Genomic DNA, 20,032 nt, shown 5'->3' with positions numbered 1-20,032 from the left:
CAAGATGTCTTATGTACAAATTTTTACTGTACCATCACTGTAGTAGATGTCAGCCCCTTGTACTGAATGCATCACCCACAGGCGGGAACCGTGCTTTTTGGCACCAGAACTTCAGAAGAAGTACATAGTAGTGAGAAGAACTTTGCAAAAAGTGGACTTGCTGCTGATGTCTTCATGGCTGAGGGAGGACAGCCACATGAAAATCCTCCACAGAAGTCTGAATGTTTCTTTAAGGCCTTAGTCACACGGGCGTTTTTTCACGCGATTTGCGCATCGCATGACGGATGTGCATGCGCAAATCGCGTGACCGGCGCCGAAAAATCGCCCGAAAATCTGCTCCTAGCCGCGTTTCATTAGAAACGGGCCTGAGCTGTCCAGCGCATTGCATTCAATGGAGCCGGCAATACAGCCGGCTCCATTGAATGCAAGCGCTGTGGGCGAGTGTGGGATGAATTGTCGGGAAGGGGTTAAATATATAACCCCTTCCCTGCAATGCATCCTGAAAAGTGAAAAAATAAAAAAAATGTATGTACTTACCTGCTCCTGGCAGCCGGAGATCCCCGCGGCCGTCCTGCAGTGGGTGTGAAGGGGGTGTGACTCAGGCTTGCCCCTGATTGGCTCAGCGCTGAGCCAATCAGAGGCAAGTCTCAGTCACACCCATTCATGAATTCATGATTGGGTGTGACTGAGATCAGCCTCTGATTGGCTCAGGCTGAGCCAATCAGGGGCAAGCCTGAGTCACACCCCCTTCACACCCACTGCAGGACGGCCGCGGGGATCTCAGGCTGCCGGGAGCAGGTGAGTACATCCTTTTTTTTTATTTTTTCACTTTTCAGGATGCATTGCAGGGAAGGGGTTATATATTTAACCCCTTCCCGACAATTCATCCCGCGCACGCCGGCAGCCCATTGCTTTCAATGGAGTCGGCTGTATTACCGGCTCCATTGAATTCAATGGGCAAACATCGTTCTTCTCTGCCACAGCTGTTACAGCTGTGGCAGAGAAGAATGATTTGTCTTCTATATGTTCTCAATGGGGTCGGCGCTGCTGCCGCCGGCCCCATTGAGCGCATATAGAAAAGAGAACAGGAATCACAGATCGCAGATAGGTGAGATCTGCGATTTCTGTTCTCTAATTTATCGGACGAGCGCATAAAAAGCGCTCATGTGTCCGATACCATTGCAAAGCAATGGTTTTAAAAAATCGCTGGACGCATGCGCATGCGCAAATCGCGGCAATAAACGCCCGTGTGACTGAGCCCTAAGGATGCAGCGGAATTGTAGAGATACTGGCCAAATCCTGCACTCACTGCTCCAGCTGGAGCCACCACTGGGCCACCACAGGTGTCAGAGGAATAGGCTGAGACAGTGTATGTCCACCCAGCCCCACAGCCACAATTGGCACTGCTGTCACAGTCCACCTTCCTAGCCTCTCAGCTAAGCCCCCTGCTCCATCTGGAGTAGCTCCACCACCGACTTCCCAAAGCCTGAAGTTTCCTCCACCAGCAACATTGCTGGCCATGCTTGCACCAGAACCTATTCCACCACCTGTGCCAGAAGCAGCAGCTGCGCTTGACCCACATGAACTGAGGAGGGTGTAAGTGGGCACAGCCATGCCAAAGCTTCCTAAAACTTTTTCATTTGGCTCAGGCTGAGCTCTGTTATTGGCTGCAGCCTGTGTAACATCCTGTAAACTGGGCGGTCTGTAGTTGACAACAGAGACCAGAGTGGAGGACTGAGCACTGGTGCTGCACACAGCGGAAGCGGGAGAGGTGAGTATATCACCAGTTGTTATTTTTCTGCATTGGGGAAAGGGTTGTTCCCGAGGTCATACAACTCAGACAGGCCTTTTTAACTTACATTTTTTAATTTTTCTTCATGCAGAGGAAACAATCATTCCACCTTCAATATCTGTCAAGCCAAGCAGCAATATCTCTGCAGGCAACAACATAACAATCCAGTGTGATGGAGCAGTGTCGGGAGAGACATTCATTCTATATAAGAATGGAAGAGAATTCTTGAGGCAGCAGTCAGTCGGTTCTGAGACCGAATTTATTATAGTCAATGTTTCCTTGAATCACCAAGGCAATTATTTCTGCATGGCGCAATCAAATTCCAGGCTCTCCAACCATGTAAGAATCGCAGTCCAAGGTAACAATGTCTTTTTAATGCACCTTATCACAACAGGTCCTTTTTCAAATTAAGGTGTCCTGATGATCCATTAGGCCTCATGTCCACGGGGAAAATCAGGCCCGCTCCGGATTCTCCATGGAGAATCCAGAGCGGGTCCCTCCTGCCCCGCGGACATGAGCGCTGAAAATGAGAATAAATAAGAATAAACTCACCTCTCGCATGCACCGGCCCAAAGAAAAAAGATTTGGCCGCGACGGAGAGAAGATGGTGCTGCGGCGAAGGGAAGAACCGGAGCGGATGAGTAAAATCCGATTTTTGTCTCCCGCGGATCCGGACGGCTTCCATAGGCTTCAATAGAAGCCCGCGGGAGACCCGCACGAAAATGGAGCATGGTCCAGATTTTTTCATGCTCCATTTTTTTAAAAAATCACTTTTATTGACCATCCGCGGGTATTTATCTACCCGCGGGTGGTCAATGCATCCCTATGGGATGCGGATCCGCGGGCAGGAGAAGAGTTAAAATCCGCTGCGGATTTTAATTCTTCTTTTGCCCGTGGACATGAGGCCTAAATCACCATGGGTCTGTCATCTAAAACTTGATGTTATGGTCAGCTGAGGCCATAGCTGAATGGGCATCCATGGTCAGGTAGAGTGGGGACTGTTTAATGCTCTCATCAATAAAAATATATCTCTACTGGCCCATTTACACACAACGATTATCGCTCAAAATTTGTTCAAACAATGGCATATGAGCGATAATCATTGAGTGTAAACGCTGCCATCGTTCACTCTTTGGTTGAAGAGCTTAAAATCCATCATTCAGCATAAGAAAGAGATAACAGGGTCCGCACGCTGTGTTCTGCATGGGAGTCCTAGATTTCATTGTATTCTGCGGACAGCCTGTGCCTGAACAATGGAGCTGTGTGCAGAGTTCAGACCACATGCTGTGCTCTGCAAACAGGCCCTTTTATATGCAAATGAATCTGATAAAGTGTTAATGGACATTAGTATTCATTAACACTTTATGCAAAACCATAGCTAAAACTGTCAATCTTTCAATTGTCTGAAAGATTATCTTTGTGTGTAAATAGGCCTTAAGTCATTTTTTGTGGTGTTGTAAATAGGCCTTAAGTACTTTTTGTGGTGTTGCTGGCCTAGCAGTTAATCACCACAGGTCTGACTTCTAAACCCATATAGACATGGTGCTAGCTATATACTGATTGTTGTAAAATGTTGAATGTTAAATGTCTATATATATAAAGACGAAAGCCCTCACTGACTGACTCACCACTAATTCTCCAACTTCCCGATGTCGTAGAAACATGAAATTTCGCACGAGCATTGATTATGTCATATATAGGAAAAGTTAATGGGTCTCAATTTGATTATTCAATTCTAGCGCAGAAGAATTAGCGTCCAAATTTTACGTACAGAATTTAATTCTCTCACTTCCCGATGTCATGGAAATTTGAAATTTGGCACAGGCATTGATTATGTCATAAATAGGAAAAGTTAATGGGTCCCAACTTGATTATTCAATTCTAAGAGCAAAAGAATTAGCATCCAAATTTTACATATGTAATTTAATTCTCTCACATCCCGATGTCATAGAAATTTGAAATTTGGCACGGGCATTGATTATGTCATAAATAGGAAAAGTTAGTGGGTCCCAACTCGATTATTCAATTCTAAGCGCAAAAGAATTAGCGTCCAAATTTTACGTACGGAATCTAATTCTCTCACTTCCTAATGTCATTTTATATAAAGGAAACGTCGCATGGTTACCTCAACGTGGTGTTTCCTGGGTAATGCAAGGAACCATGCAAAATGGTGAACATTAGAGATGAGCGAGCACCAAAATGCTCGGGTGCTCGTTACTCGGGACGAACTTTTCGCGATGCTCGAGGGTTCGTTTCGAGTAACGAACCCCATTGAAGTCAATGGGCGACCCGAGCATTTTTGTATTTCGCCGATGCTCGCTAAGGTTTCCTTGTGTGAAAATCTGGGCAATTCAAGAAAGTGATGGGAACGACACAGCAACGGATAGGGCAGGCGAGGGGCTACATGTTGGGCTGCATCTCAAGTTCACAGGTCCCACTATTAAGCCACAATAGCGGCAAGAGTGGGGCCCCCCCCTCCCAAAAACTTTTACTTCTGAAAAGCCCTCATTAGCATGGCATACCTTAGCTAAGCACCACACTACCTCCAACAAAGCACAATCACTGCCTGCATGACACTCCACTGCCACTTCTCCTGGGTTACATGCTGCCCAACCGCCCCCCCCTCCCCCCCACAGCGCACACCAAAGTGTCCCTGCGCAGCCTTCAGCTGCCCTCATGCCACACCACCCTCATGTCTATTTAGAAGTGCGTCTGCCATGAGGAGGAACCGCAGGCACACACTGCAGAGGTTGGCACGGCTAGGCAGCGACCCTCTTTAAAAGGGGCGGGGTGATAGCCCACAATGCTGTACAGAAGCAATGAGAAATAGAATCCTGTGCCACCGCCATCAGGAGCTGCACACGTGGGCATAGCAATGGGGAACGTATGTGCCACACACTATTCATTCTGTCAAGGTGTCTCTGCATGCCCCAGTCAGACCGGGCTGTTTAATTCATAGACACAGGCAGGTACAACTCCCTATTGTGAAGTCCCTGTCGACCGACAGCATGGGTGGCTCCCTGGAACCCACCGGCGGTACATAAAAATATCCCATTGCAGTGCCCAACACAGCTGAGGTAGTAATGTCGTGCTTAATGCAGGTGGGCTTCGGCCCACACTGCATGCCCCAGTCAGACTGGGGTTCTTTACAAGTGGAAACAGATGCATTTATAATTCCCTGTGGACCCACAGCATGGGTGGATGCCAGGAAGCCACCGGCGGTACATAGAAATATCCCATTGCAGTGCCCAACACAGCTGAGGTAGTAATGTCGTGCTTAATGCAGGTGGGCTTTGGCCCACACTGCATGCCCCAGTCTGACTGGGGTTCTTTACAAGTGGACAGATGTAGGTTACACTCCGTGTGCACCTACAGCATGGGTGGCTCCCTGGAACCCACCGGCGGTACATAGAAATATCCCATTGCATTGCCCAACACAGCTGAGGTAGTAATGTCGTGCTTAATGCAGATGGGCTTTGGCCCACACTGCATGCCCCAGTCAGACTGGGGTTCTTTACAAGTGGAAACAGATGCATTTATAATTCCCTGTGAACCCACAGCATGGGTGGGTGCCAGGAAGCCACCGGCGGTACATAGAAATATCCCATTGCAGTGCCCAACACAGCTGAGGTAGTAATGTCGTGCTTAATGCAGGTGGGCTTCGGCCAACACTGCATGCCCCCAGTCTGACTGGTAATATGTACCTTAACAGTAACCGCGTTGGTGGGAAATGGCCTCGCCGCCATCATGTCTTTGGGAAGCCTCTGTTTCCACACCCCAGAGACATACCATTAGCAGCAGTATAGGCAGAGCCCATAATTAGTAACATTTCAGCCGTAGCATTAGGGACAGGCCCCACTAACATATCACTAGCAGCATTATAGGGGGAGCACAGTCTTAGTTCCATTTCAGTAATAGTAGCAGCCTACACAGGCCCCAGTAACAATTCCGAAGCAGCAGTAAAGGAGGAGCACAGTCTTAGTTCCATTTCAGTAATAGTAGCAGCCTACACAGGCCCCAGTAACAATTCCGAAGCAGCAGTATAGTGGGAGCGCAGTCTTCGTTCCATTTCAGTAATAGTAGCAGCCTACACAGGCCCCAGGAACAATTCCGAAGCAGCAGTATAGGAGGAGAGTAGTCTTAGTTCCATTTAAGTCATTGTAGCAGCCTACACAGGCCCCAGGAACAATTCCGAAGCAGCAGTACAGTGGGAGCGCAGTCTTAGTTCCATTTCAGTAGCTGCAGTATAGCCAAGGCCCAAGTTACATTTATGTAGCTAAAGTGTAGGCCAACCCCACACACACTTCTGTACCATGAGTGCAGGCGAAGAACATACAAATTGCTATGATTACACTGTAGGTGAGGGCCCAAAAAAATTGGTGTACCAACAGTACTAATGTACCTCAGTAAAAATTGGCCATGCCCAACGAAGATGGCAGGTGAAACCCATTAATCGCTTTGGTTAATGTGGCTTAAGTGGTAACTAGGCCTGGAGGCAGCCCAGTTTAACGAAAAATTGGTTCAAGTTAAAGTTTCAATGCTTTTAAGAGCATTGAAACATATAAAAATTGTTAAGAAAAATTAGATGAGTGAGCCTTGTGGCCATAAGAAAAATTGCCCGTTCAGCGTGATTACGTGAGGTTTCAGGAGGAGGAGCAGGAGGAGGAGGAGGAATATTAGACACAGATTGATGAAGCAGAAATGTCCCCGTTTTGGATGGTGAGAGAGAACGTAGCTTCCATCCGCGGGTGCAGCCTACTTATTGCTTAGGTATCGCTGCTGTCCGCTGGTGGAGAAGAGAAGTCTGGGGAAATCCAGGCTTTGTTCATCTTGATGAGTGTTAGCCTGTCGGCACTGTCGGTTGACAGGCGGGTACGCTTATCTGTGATGATTTCCCCAGCCGCACTAAACACCCTCTCCGACAAGACGCTAGCCGCAGGACAAGCAAGCACCTCCAGGGCATACAGCGCTAGATCAGGCCACGTGTCCAGCTTCGACACCCAGTAGTTGTAGGTGGCAGAGGCGTCACGGAGGACGGTCGTGCGATCGGCTACGTACTCCCTCACCATCCTTTTACAGTGCTCCCGCCGACTCAGCCTTGACTGGGGAGCGGTGACACAGTCTTGCTGGGGAGCCATAAAGCTGTCCAGGCCCTTAAAGACTGTTGCACTGCCTGGGCTGTACATGCTGCTCGATCTCCGCACCTCCCCTGCTACCTGGCCCTCGGAACTGCGCCTTCTGCCACTAGCGCTGTCGGATGGGAATTTTACCATCAGCTTGTCCGCCAGGGTCCTGTGGTATAGCAACACTCTCGAACCCCTTTCCTCTTCGGGAATCAGAGTGGGAAGGTTCTCCTTATAGCGTGGGTCGAGCAGTGTGTACACCCAGTAATCCGTAGTGGCCAGAATGCGTGCAACGCGAGGGTCACGAGAAAGGCATCCTAACATGAAGTCAGCCATGTGTGCCAGGGTACCTGTACGCAACACATGGCTGTCTTCACTAGGAAGATCACTTTCAGGATCCTCCTCCTCCTCCTCATCCTCCTCCTCAGGCCATACACGCTGAAAGGATGACAGGCAAGCAGCAGGGGCACCGTCAGCAGTGGGCCAAGCTGTCTCTTCCCCCTCCTCCTCATCCTCCTCATGCTCCTCCTCCTCCTCCTCCTGAATGCGCTGAGATATAGACAGGAGGGTGCTCTGACTATCCAGCGACATACTGTCTTCCCCCGCCTCCGTTTCCGAGCGCAAAGCATCTGCCTTTATGGTTTGCAGGGAACTTCTCAAGATGCATAGCAGAGGAATGGTGACGCTAATGATTGCAGCATCGCCGCTCACCACCTGGGTAGACTGCTCAAAGTTTCTAAGGACCTGGCAGATGTCTGCCAACCAGGCCCACTCTTCTGAAAATAATTGAGGAGGCTGACTCCCACTGCGCCGCCCATGTTGGAGTTGGTATTCCACGATAGCTCTACGCTGCTCATAGAGCCTGGCCAACATGTGGAGCGTAGAGTTCCACCGTGTGGGCACGTCGCACAGCAGTCGGTGCACTGGCAGATTAAAGCGATGTTGCAGGGTGCGCAGGGTGGCAGCGTCCGTGTGGGACTTGCGGAAATGTGCACAGAGCCGGCGCACCTTTACGAGCAGGTCTGACAAGCGTGGGTAGCTTTTCAGAAAGCGCTGAACCACCAAATTAAAGATGTGGGCCAGGCATGGCACGTGCGTGAGGCTGCCAAGCTGCAGAGCCGCCACCAGGTTACGGCCGTTGTCACACACGACCATGCCCAGTTGGAGGCTCAGCAGCGCAAGCCAGCAGTCGGTCTGCTCTGTCAGACCCTGCAGCAGTTCATGGGCCGTGTGCCTCCTATCTCCTAAGCTGAGTAGTTTCAGCACGGCCTGCTGACGCTTGCCCACCGCTGTGCTGCCACGCCGCGCGACACCGACTGCTGGCGACGTGCTGCTGCTGCTGACACATCTAGATTGCGAGACAGAGGTTGAGGAGGAGGAGGAGGAGGAGGGTGCTTTAGTGGAGGAAGCATACACCGCCGAACATACCACCACCGAGCTGGGGCCCGCAATTCTGGGGGTGGGTAGGACGTGAGCGGTCCCAGGCTCTGACTCTGTCCCAGCCTCCACTAAATTCACCCAATGTGCCGTCAGGGAGATGTAGTGGCCCTGCCCGCCTGTGCTTGTCCACGTGTCCGTAGTTAAGTGGACCTTGCCACTAACCGCATTGGTGAGGGCGCGTACAATGTTGCGGGAGACGTGGTCGTGCAGGGCTGGGAGGCACATCGGGAAAAGTAGTGGCGACTGGGAACTGAGTAGCGCGGGGCCGCCGCCGCCATCATAGCTTTGAAAGCCTCCGTTTCCACAACCCTATACGGCAGCATCTCAAGGCTGATAAATTTGGCTATGTGGACGGTTAACGATTGAGCGTGCGGGTGCGTGGCGGCGTACTTGCGCTTGCGCTCCAACAGTTGCTCTAGCGACGGTTGGACAGTGCGCTGAACTACACTGGTGGATGGGGCCGAGGACAGCGGAGGTGAGGGTGTGGGTGCAGGCCATGAGACGGTAGTGCCTGTGTCCTGAGAGGGGGTTGTATCTCAGTGGCAGGTTGGGGCACAGGGGGAGAGGCAGCGGTGCAAACCGGAGGCGGTGAACGGCCTTCGTCCCACCTTGTGGGGTGCTTGGCCATCATATGTCTGCGCATGCTGGTGGTGGTGAGGCTGTTGGTGGTGGCTCCCCGGCTGATCTTGGCACGACAAAGGTTGCACACCACTGTTCGTCGGTCGTCAGGCGTCTCTGTGAAAAACTGCCAGACCTTAGAGCACCTCGGCCTCTGCAGGGTGGCATGGCGCGAGGGTGCGCTTTGGGAAACAGTTGGTGGATTATTCGGTCTGGCCCTGCCTCTACCCCTGGCCACCGCACTGCCTCTTGCAACCTGCCCTGCTGCTGCCCGTGTATCCCCCTCTGAAGACCTGTCCTGTGTAGGCGTTGCACACCAGGTGGGGTCAGTCACCTCATCGTCCTGCTGCTCTTCCTCCGAATCCTCTGTGCGCTCCTCCCTCGGACTTACTGCCCTTACTACTACCTCACTGCAAGACAACTGTGTCTCATCGTCATCGTCCTCCTCACCCACAGAAAGTTCTTGAGACAGTTGGCGGAAATCCCCAGCCTCATCCCCCGCACCCCGGGAACTTTCCAATGGTTGTGCATCAGTGACGATAAACTCCTCTGGTGGGAGAGAAACCACTGCTGCCCAATCTGAGCAGGGGCCCGAGAACAGTTCCTGGGAGTCTTCCCGCTCCTGAGCATGTGTCATTGTAGTGGAGTGAGGAGGCTGGGAGGAAGGAGGAGCAGCAGACAGAGGATTCGGATTTGCAGCAGTGGACGGCGCAGAACTGGGGCTGGATGATAGGTTGCTCGAAGCACTTTCTGCCATCCAGGACAGGACCTGCTCACACTGCTCATTTTCTAATAAAGGTCTCCCGCGTGGACCCATTAATTGGGCGATGAATGTGGGGACGCCAGAAACGTGCCTCTCTCCTAATCGCGCAGCAGTCGGCTGCGACACACCTGGATCAGGAGCTCGGCCTGTGCCCACACCCTCACTTGGCCCTCCGCGTCCTCGGCCGCGTCCACGTCCTCTAGGCCTACCCCTACCCCTCAGCATGCTGTATTACCAGTGATTTGATTTCACAGGCAGGAAATAAATTGGCGCAAGCCTGCAGGCCAAATATAATTTTTTAACTTTTTTTAAAAAGGAAAGGCCCACTGCCTCTAGTGAATGAATAATAAGTTTAATAACTGTGTTGCGGCCCTGCAAAAGTGTCACAGAACTTTACTGTTGCAGAGTTATTAACTGTGGCAGAGCAGGTATTTCCCAGGCAGGAAAGAAATTGGCGCAAGCCTGCACTCAACCGTAGCTGGTTGCGTCTGATTTTTTTACGTTCTCCGCGCAGCACACACGTACCCAGAGCCCTGACGGCTGTCAGAGGCAGGGTAAATATACTTTTTTCCCTTTTGTTTAAAAGGAAAGGCCCACTGTGCCTATTCAATGACTAATATAACTGTGTTGCGGCCCTGCAAAAGTGTCACAGAACTTTACTGTTGCAGAGTTATTAACTGTGGCAGAGCAGGTATTTCCCAGGCAGGAAAGAAATTGGCGCAAGCCTGCACTCAACCGTAGCTGGTTGCGTCTGATTTTTTTACGTTCTCCGCGCAGCACACACGTACCCAGAGCCCTGACGGCTGTCAGAGGCAGGGCAAATATACTTTTTTCCCTTTTGTTTAAAAGGAAAGGCCCACTGTGCCTATTCAATGACTAATATAACTGTGTTGCGGCCCTGCAAAAGTGTCACAGAACTTTACTGTTGCAGAGTTATTAACTGTGGCAGAGCAGGTATTTCCCAGGCAGGAAAGAAATTGGCGCAAGCCTGCACTCAACCGTAGCTGGTTGCGTCTGATTTTTTTACGTTCTCCGCGCAGCACACACGTACCCAGAGCCCTGACGGCTGTCAGAGGCAGGGCAAATATACTTTTTTCCCTTTTGTTTAAAAGGAAAGGCCCACTGTGCCTATTCAATGACTAATATAACTGTGTTGCGGCCCTGCAAAAGTGTCACAGAACTTTACTGTTGCAGAGTTATTAACTGTGGCAGAGCAGGTATTTCCCAGGCAGGAAAGAAATTGGCGCAAGCCTGCACTCAACCGTAGCTGGTTGCGTCTGATTTTTTTACGTTCTCCGCGCAGCACACACGTACACAGAGCCCTTAGGACTGACAGAGGCAGGGCAAATATACTTTTTTCCCTTTTGTTTAAAAGGAAAGGCCCACTGTGCCTATTCAATGACTAATAACTGTGTTGTGGCCCTGCCTACACAATTCTGTGCCTGTAGTATCAATGCAGGGTGCAATGCTCTGCGCCGCCGATTTTGAGAAAAAAAAAAAAAAGCAACACAGCTAACAGCAGCCTGCACAGTACTCCACACAGTTAAATGTGGCCCTAGAAAGGACCGTTGAGGTTCTTGAAGGCTACACTCACTCCTAACACTCTCCCTGCCTAAGCACCACTTCTGTCCCTAATGCCGGGTGCAATGCTCTGCACTGCCCATTTTGAGAAAAAAAAAAAATTTCTCCACTGCTAACAGCAGCCTGCACACACGTAGATGTGGCCCTAAGAAGGACCGTTGGGGTTCTTGAAGCCTACACTCACTACAAACACTCTCCCTACAGCAACTCCAATAGAACAGCACTTTCCCTCAGCTAACTCACAGGGCATCTGAGGCGAGCCGCGGGAGGGGCCGATTTTTATACTCGGGTGACATCTGATCTCCCCAGCCACTCACAGCAGGGGGGTGGTATAGGGCTGGAACAACACAGGAGGAAGTTGTAATGCCTTCCCTGTCTTTCAATTGGCCAGAAAAGCGCGCTAACGTCTCAGAGATGAAACTGAAAGTAACCCAAACACCGCGTGGTGCTCGTTACGAGTAACGAGCATCCCGAACACGCTAATATTCGCCCGAGCATCAAGCTCGGACGAGTACGTTCGCTCATCTCTAGTGAACATATTTTTTTCCTCGGTATCTCTAAAGTAACCACAACGTCATAAGATTTTCCGTGTGAACACCAGATAAACACCAGTACCAAATTAACTCGGGCGAAGCCGGGTATATCAGCTAGTAGTATTATATTGTGATCATTTAAGTGAATAAGTGGCAGCCAATGATACTTAGCTGCTCCCTGCCTTAGCTTAGACATCCATAAGACATAAATAAAAATGAAGAACTGTATGAACAGAAGGCATCCAATGGATCTATAGTAGAATTTCCTTTTAGTCGTGTGGACATGGAACATGAGGGAAGTTATTTCTGTAAGGTGCTATCCAGTTCCAGCAATTATATCTACATTTGGCTCCAAGGTACAAAATTAGCAAATTCTTGCTCTTTTTTTTCATTGGTGACCTCATTGGTTGTACTGGATCTCGCAAACGTATCATCATGAATTAGATGGTTCAAATAGTGAAAGTATTGTGATAAACTGTGCACATCTTGCCAAGTAAGACTTTAGTCATTGACCATATAAATCTTCTCTAAGGGTGCGTTCACACAAGCGTGATTTTGTGCGTACATAAGCACGCACAAACAAAAACACGCTTCTATTTGCTACAATGCATTCCCTATGGTGTGTGCACATGTCCGTACTTTGCAGGTGCACGCCTGCAAAGATAGGACATGCGTGCACCATAGAGAATGCATGCATTCTCTTCAATGGAGCCACTGCTGTTGCCGGTGGCTCCATTGAAGATAACAGTCTTCTGGCACACTGGAATTGTTTTTCAGGGAAGAGCTTTACATATAAGCCCTTCCCTGAAAAAGAAAAATTTTGGTGTAAAAAAAAAATTACTTACCTGTCCGCCGCTGCTGTGTCCCCCGCGGGCATGGAGAACACATCTGCCGCATGCGGCAAATGTTTCCTTCATCCCCACTAGTTAAAAGAATTCCCTGCTGCTACATTTGCCACATCTGTGGCAGATGCAGCAGAAGAATTCTTCAATTCTCTACCGCAGCTGTCACACATGTCAGCTGCGGTAGAGGATTCTGCTGCCGCAATTGATCTCAGGAAAGGGCTTTAAATCCCCAGCTGCTGATAGCTCAGCAGCGCTACAGAGCCAGGGGCAGCGGCAGAAGTTGCCACTGAGCCCCAACAGCTGTCAATGGCATTTCAGGGAAGGGCTTCATAAACCCTTCCCTGAAAAGCCAATTAAAAATAGAAGTGTAAAAAAAAAAATTACTTACCTGTCAGCCGCTGCTGTGTCCCTTGCGGGGATGAAGAATACATCTGCATGCAGCAGATGTTTCCTTCATCCCCGCTAGTTAAAAGAATTCCCTGCTGCTACATCTGCCACATCTGTGGCAGATGCAGCAGAGGAATTCTTTAATTCTCTACCGCAGCTGTCACACATGTCAGCTGCGGTAGAGGATTCTGCTGCCGGCAATTGATTTAAGGGAAGGGCTTTAAATATAAGCCCTTCCCTGAAAATCAAGTAAAAGTGGTCTACAAAAACAAAAAAATAGATACTTACCTCCCTTCAGCTGCTGAGGCAGAGCCCTGTCTTCTCCTGCTGTCCCCTGCACTGTGGTGCTGATCTATGAGCAGACGGGGATTTAAAATGTCATTCATTCGGGGAGAGGTGCCTGTGATTGGCTGAGCACCTCAGCCAATCACATTTAGCTCTTTCAGCAGGTGGTGATTTTAAATTCCCGCCTGCTGATAGATCAGCACTACAGTGCAGGGGGCAGCAGGAGAAGACGCAGCTGTGCCCCAGCAGCTGAAGGGAGGTGAGTATCTATTTTTTTGTTTTTTTGACAACTTTTACTTGATTTTCAGGGAAGGGCTTATGACATGTGTGACAGCTGCGGTAGAGAATTAAAGAATTCCTCTGCTGCATCTGCCACAGATGTGGCAGATGTAGCAGCAGGGAATTCTTTTAACTAGCAGGGATGAAGGAAACATCTGCCACATGCAGATGTATTCTTCATCCCCGCGGGGGACACAGCAGTGGCTGACAGGTAATTTTTTTTTTTACACTACTATTTTTAATTGGCTTTTCAGGGAAGGGTTCATGAAGCCCTTCCCTGAAAAGCCATTGACAACTGCCGGGGCTCAGTGGCGACTTCTGCCGCTGTCCCTGGCTCTGTAGCGCTGCTGAGCTATCAGCAGCCGGGGATTTAAAACCCCTGCCTGCTGGTAGCTCTGATTGTGATTGGCTGAAGCACTTCAGCCAATCACAATTAGAGCTACCAGCAGGCGGGGATTTTAAATCCATGGCTGCTGATAGCTTAGAACCACAGAGCCGGGGACAGGCTTATGAAGCCCTTCCCTGAAAAGCCATTGACGGGATGCCGGCAGCAGGATTCTCTACCGCAGCTGTCATGTGTGACAGCTGCGGTTGAGAATTGAAGAATTCCTTTTGCTGCATCTGCCACAGATGTGGCAGATGTAGCAGCAGGGTATTCTTTTAACTAGCAGGGGTGAAGGAAACATCTGCCGCATGCGGCAGATGTGTTCGTCATGCCTGCGGGGGTCACGGCAGCGGCAGAGAGGTAAGTTTTTTTTTTGTTTTGCACTAAAATGTTTCTTTTTCAGGGAAGGGCTTATATGTAAAGCCCTTCCCTGAAAAAGAATGCAGGGGGCCGGCAGAGCATTGTTTTCAATGGAGCCGCCGGCAGCAGCTGCTGCTCCATTGACAACAAGCACGCAGCTGTGTTCACGCGTGTTTTTGCTCGTACCTAGGTGCGGACGTATGTACGCACAAAATCACGCTCGTGTGAACCCACCCTAAGGGTGTGTTCACATGGCTTAATTGTCAGATCCATGTCAGATTTTTCTGCTGTGAACCTAAGCCTTATTCCATGGCAGAAATCTGAGGCTAAGTGGCAAATTTGATGAGGATCTGTATACTGATTTTGTCCCAGACAATGTGGAAAATCCAGGTGCGACTACCAGGAATCACATCAAGAATTAAATGTCAATTCGTATATTTTTCCATAACATGAATTTTAAAACCCGTGCAGCATGAACTGCAGTGAGGATTTCCATAGCAGCTATGGTTTCATTTTCATTCGCAATGTCTTCACTGAAGCTTCGCAGTGCAAAGAAAAATCTGCGATAATTCCCATTTTTTTCAATGGGGCTGGCAGCAGCAGCGCTGGTCCCATTGAAATCAATAGGAGAAGATCGCTAAGCAGGCTAGTAATCCCCCATAGAGAGGAGAGAGGGGGGACAGAGTTCTTTTATTTTTTAAGAGTATGAACTGCTTATATGAGGTAATTAGGATGTTTTTAAACTTCCCCCATTTGACTCTGTCCCAATTAATGTTGCCAATAGTAGTTCTGAGCTGATCAAATTTTGCTTTACTAAAATATAGTTTTGGTTGCTCTCTGATAAAGTTTCCTATTAATTATATTGTTGTCAATATTGCCCAGGTGTCCCTCAACCTGCACCCCTGTGAATCTTTTCTTTACATGTTTAGTTTTTTCCTGTATGATTTAGCGTTTCTTTTTGTTTTAGTAATTTAAACACTTTCTTTTTTTCACTTATTGCCCCTCTTACAGTCTTGTCGAGCCACATTGGTTTCCTTCTACTTGTAGTTCTTTTGTTTTTAAAGGGTATGAACTGCTCAAATGAGGTAATTAGGATGTTTTAAACTTCTCCCATTTGTCGAGGACATAGTCCCAATTAATGTTACCGATAGTAGTTCTGTGATGATCAAATTTTGCTTTACTAAAGTTTTGTTTATTTTTCCCTCCTTGATAAGGCTTCTTATTGAATGACAGCTGGAAATTTATTATATTGTAGTCACTGTTCCCCAAGTGCCCCTCAACCTGTACCCCCGTAATTCTGTTTGGTTTGTTAGCTAATAATAAGTCCAGAATGGCCCTCCCTCTAGTTGGCTCCCGTACAAGTTGGGTAAGATAGTTATCTTTAATTGTTCTCAAGAACGTAGCATCCTTGTGAGATTTCCAGATTTCGTCTTCCCATATTATATCCGGATAATTAAAGTCTCCTATAATAATTACTTCATTGTGGTTTGACACCTTTTCTATTTGTCTTAATAAGTTTTCAGTTTCTTCTGTTATTTTTGGTGCCCTATAGAAAACCCCTATCAGGATTTTGTTATTTTTCCCTCCCTGTATTTCTACCCATAGAGATTACACGTGTTTATCTCCTACGCCTATATCTTGTAGCCTCAGCATTAAGCAGGATTTAACATACAGACCTAACTATCCGCCTTCTGGTTCCTATTTTCTCTTCTAAAGAGATTGTAACCCTGTAAATTCACCGCCCAAACGCACTTATCAGCAAACCATGTTTCCGTTATTCCTACTATGTCGGAATTTTCTTCAGACATTCTCGCTTCAAGCTCGCCCACTTGACTGATCAGACTTCTTGCATTTGTTGCCACACAGTTTATACGGTTGTTGTTATTTTTCATTATGTTACTTATGGTGTTAGCTGTTTTCTTAGTTCTAACTGTACTAGACCCCCCCTTCCTGCCCGCTTGACCCCCATTCCCAATACTTGGCCCCAGGTCACTATCTACACTGTCTTCCCCCCTGTTACTCTTTTTGCTATCCTCCCCAGTCCCTAGTTTAAACACTCCTCCAATCTTTTAGCCATCTTTTCCCCCAGCACAGCTGCAATCTCCCTATTGAGTGGAGGCTACAGTAGAGGCTGTAGCCGACAGCAAAGTCAGTCCAGTTCTCCAGGAACCCAAGCCCCTCCTTCCTGCACCAACTCCGGAGCCACTTGTCTACCTCCCTAAGCTCCCGCTGCCTTTTGGTGTGACTCGTGGAACAGGTAGTATTTCAGAGAAAACTGCCTTGGAAGTCCTCCCCCAAGCTTGGATCCTATTAGAGATGAGCGAACGTGTTCTTAACGAACACTTACGCTCCCGGACACCGGCTTTGCCGAGGACTTCAGTGTCCGCGCGTAAAGCTTCGGGGGGCGCCGGGGGGCGGGGAGAGGCGCGGCGGCGCGGGCGGCAGCAGCGGGGAACAGGGGGGAGCCCTCTCTCTCTCCCTCTCCCCCCCACTCCCCGCCGCACCCCCCCGCGCTGCCACGGCGACCCCCGAACTTTTTTCGCCCGAGCACGGAATTGCTCGCAAAGTTCGGTGTTCGGGCGAAAAGGGGTGGAGCCGATCACGTTCGCTCATCTCTAGATCCTATATACCATATAATATACTGAAAAACGTTTAAAATTGTGAAGGGAAATAAAAAAAACTACAAATCTTTGGTGGGGGGGGGGTCTTGTTTCTGCAGCGTAATTTATTTTATGGGTCAGCATGATTACTATGATACCAAATGTATATGTTTTTTTTTCCTATACTATTTTTATTTTCTCCCAAAGATATTTTATTTTTTTAAATTATTTTCTTCTGCCATCTTCTGACAGCCATAACTTTTATTTTTTCGTCTACACAGTTGGCCGATGGCTTGTTTTTTGTGGGACATCCTATAGTTTATTTCAGAGCATATACTACTTTTATTGATCGCTTTTTATTAGATTTTTCCTTGGAGACGGGGTGACGTTGTTTATTTTTTCTGACGATGTTCACTGTGTGGGGTAAATAATGCGCTACTATGATAAATCAGACTTTTATTGATGCGGCGTTACCAAATATGTTTTTTTTTATATAAGTATGACAAAATTATTATTTTTTTTAACTTATATTACCTATTTTTTTTTCTTTTTATAAATAATGCTACTTTTTTAAAATCCGGTTGTGTGAGACAGGACTTAAAAGGTTTAAGGCTACAGGAACTTATGTATGGTATGGTATGTCACAGGCTGCTGCCAGCAATGAGCGATCTCTCCCATCACTCACTTAGATGGCTGGTTACAATATTAGGCCTCATTCAGATGAACGTAATTTTTGCGCAGCTGGCAGCCGCACAAAACGTGCTTCTATAAGGAACCAAAATTGCGCGCACCAAACAAAGATAGGACATGCAAGTGCAAACTTGCATGTTGGCTCCGAGGTGTGAGCTGCGCAGGACTTTACATTCACTCCTATGGGAGCCTTGAAAGCACACACCTCGCACCTCTGATCGTGTGAATGAGCTACTTCAGTAGCTTGAAGCAGCCCGTTCACATGAGTTTTCCACACGAGAGTTGCGATCATTTTGCGCGGCTATTCAGATGAGGTCTGAATGAGGCCTTATATTTACACTGAGGCTGACATCTGTGCGCCCGTGTGACTGTGCTCTTACTGCAGGAAGAAGACGGCAGTACTTCAGGACGGACGACTCCCCACAGCGCAGAAGAAAAAACACATGACCGGCAATAAAGCCGGTCCCATATTCTTTCCTCCGGCGCTGCAGAGAGACGTCTGTCCTGAAGTGCAGCCGTCTCCTTCCTGCAGTAACACAGGCGCCGATGCGCCCGTGTGACTAAGCCCTTAGTGTACAAAAAATATTTGCTTAAGCTTGAGTACTTTAGAAGCACTTCTGAAAGGTTAAAGACTTTTTCTATCATTCACAGGGGCTGCTGAAGAAAAGCAGAGAGATTACACAAGAGGAAACACCATCCGCATCTCTGTAGCTGGAGCTCTCCTTGTAATAATCATAGTTGTTGTCTCAGAATATTGCTACAGAGAGAAGAAGCGGACAGCGGAGGATAACTGATGTCCAACCACAAACGGATGTCAACTCAACTTTTAGAAAGCCAGCTCAGCTTCATTGTTGTTACATTATTTTTCTGCACTGCTGTAAAGGGGGCAGCACACAAAGAATATGGTTTATAGTCAAACCTATCCCATAATTCTAAACAAGTTTTGTATTCACACTCATTTAAAAAAAATCTTCCATTCTCAAAAATTCCAGAACTAATGTTAAGATAGCGCCACTTGCAGTTTCTATTTAATAGCCTTTTTGCGTCCACCTCAGGAAATATTTTGAGGTGGGCACATGCTTGGTCTCTGCTCCTCTGGGCATTTGGAGAGATACTGAGCCAGCTGCTATACATTTAGTTTTTAAAGGGACCCTCCAGTTCTGGATAAATAAAGATGGCCGCACCAGCTTCTCTGACTACATGATATATACTGTGCATTATTAAGCATCATTAGTCCAGGACACTACATCTGCTTTGATTAACCAGTGCTGTCCACATCAGAAGTGATGGACAATCAGATCAGCATGTAATGTTTTAGGGCTCCTTCACACTGGCATAGTCGATATTGGACCGTGATTCACGGCCCGATATCGCCCTCACAATCCATGTGAAAGCCCTGGGATGCGAGGCGTTTTCACTGAAAAATATATTGGCATCACTGAGGGGCTAAAGGAATCCCCCGCATGCGGCTGTCACAGCCGGGGCGGAGAATTGTGGAGTTCTCCCATTGCGTTCAATAGCGCCGTTGCTGCTGCCGCCAGCCCCATTGAAACAATGGGCGATATCGTAAAAAGAAAGAACATGCCGTGATGTGTTCCCCACATAGAATTGCAACATGGTACTATGCCGGAAAATATTGAAAATATGAATGAACCCATTCATCACCCTTATGTGGTGAAGTGATGGAGGAAGAGGAGAGGTTTCCTGAGGATCCCAATGCCAGGAGCCAATAACGAGTGAGGATAGAGAAAGATTGAGAGAGAACGTGAGAAGAAAAGTCCAAGATCACTGTGCAGAGGTATTGTGCTGTCAGAGTGTCTGTGGAGTGACTCTACCCCTATCCTCCTCTGGAGAGTTGCCCTTCCAGGAGCGGCTCCTGACAGATAACTGAGACTGCAGGACTGGTGTCATTCTGAGTTTCCTCCCTGACTTCAAATCTTCAGTCTTACCTGCAGTTTTGAATTTGTGCCTGTTCAAGTTTCCTCAAGTAAATTTTGATGGTTCCCATGGATTGAGGTACTTTAAACATTAAACATGTGTGCATTCTCTTTATTACCGCCGAGGGTCAAATAAAAGGTAGCGTCACCTGTGACAAAGCTGCATTCCTGTTGTCTCTATATTGGCCATCCCTCTGCTAGGGGTGTCCGGAAAAGGCCCAGCGCTGCTCTGGCCAAGGCTACGTGTGTCCCTCTGGGAAGGAGCCTGGTAAGTGCCAATGTGACAAGTGACCACTCTGCCCTCACAGCTCTTCAGCGTGTGCCTTGTGTCCTGAGTCACCCTCTGGGACGCAGCAGCTGTAAACTGGAAAGGTCTCTTCTAGAGATGAGCGAACGTGTTCGGCTCCGCCCCTT

At 48.3% G+C, this 20,032-nt stretch overlaps 1 protein-coding gene across 1 annotated transcript in view; it reads left to right on the top strand.

Moving 5' to 3' along the window:
- The window catches only part of LOC136571773 (osteoclast-associated immunoglobulin-like receptor), a 28,923-nt gene extending 9,263 nt beyond the window's left edge, over nt 1-19,660 (top strand). Inside the window, exons 2-3 of the mRNA XM_066572402.1 lie at nt 1,884-2,150; nt 18,333-19,660. Of these exons, the coding sequence (XP_066428499.1) occupies nt 1,884-2,150; nt 18,333-18,475 (410 nt within the window). The 3' untranslated portion in view covers nt 18,476-19,660. The remainder of the gene's footprint in view (nt 1-1,883; nt 2,151-18,332) is intronic.
- Nucleotides 19,661-20,032: the final 372 nt, after the last annotated feature.

Source organism: Eleutherodactylus coqui, chromosome 6, assembly GCF_035609145.1.
Source record: "Eleutherodactylus coqui strain aEleCoq1 chromosome 6, aEleCoq1.hap1, whole genome shotgun sequence".
Taxonomy (NCBI): domain Eukaryota; kingdom Metazoa; phylum Chordata; class Amphibia; order Anura; family Eleutherodactylidae; genus Eleutherodactylus; species Eleutherodactylus coqui.
This window is presented reverse-complemented; position numbering and strand designations above follow the sequence as displayed.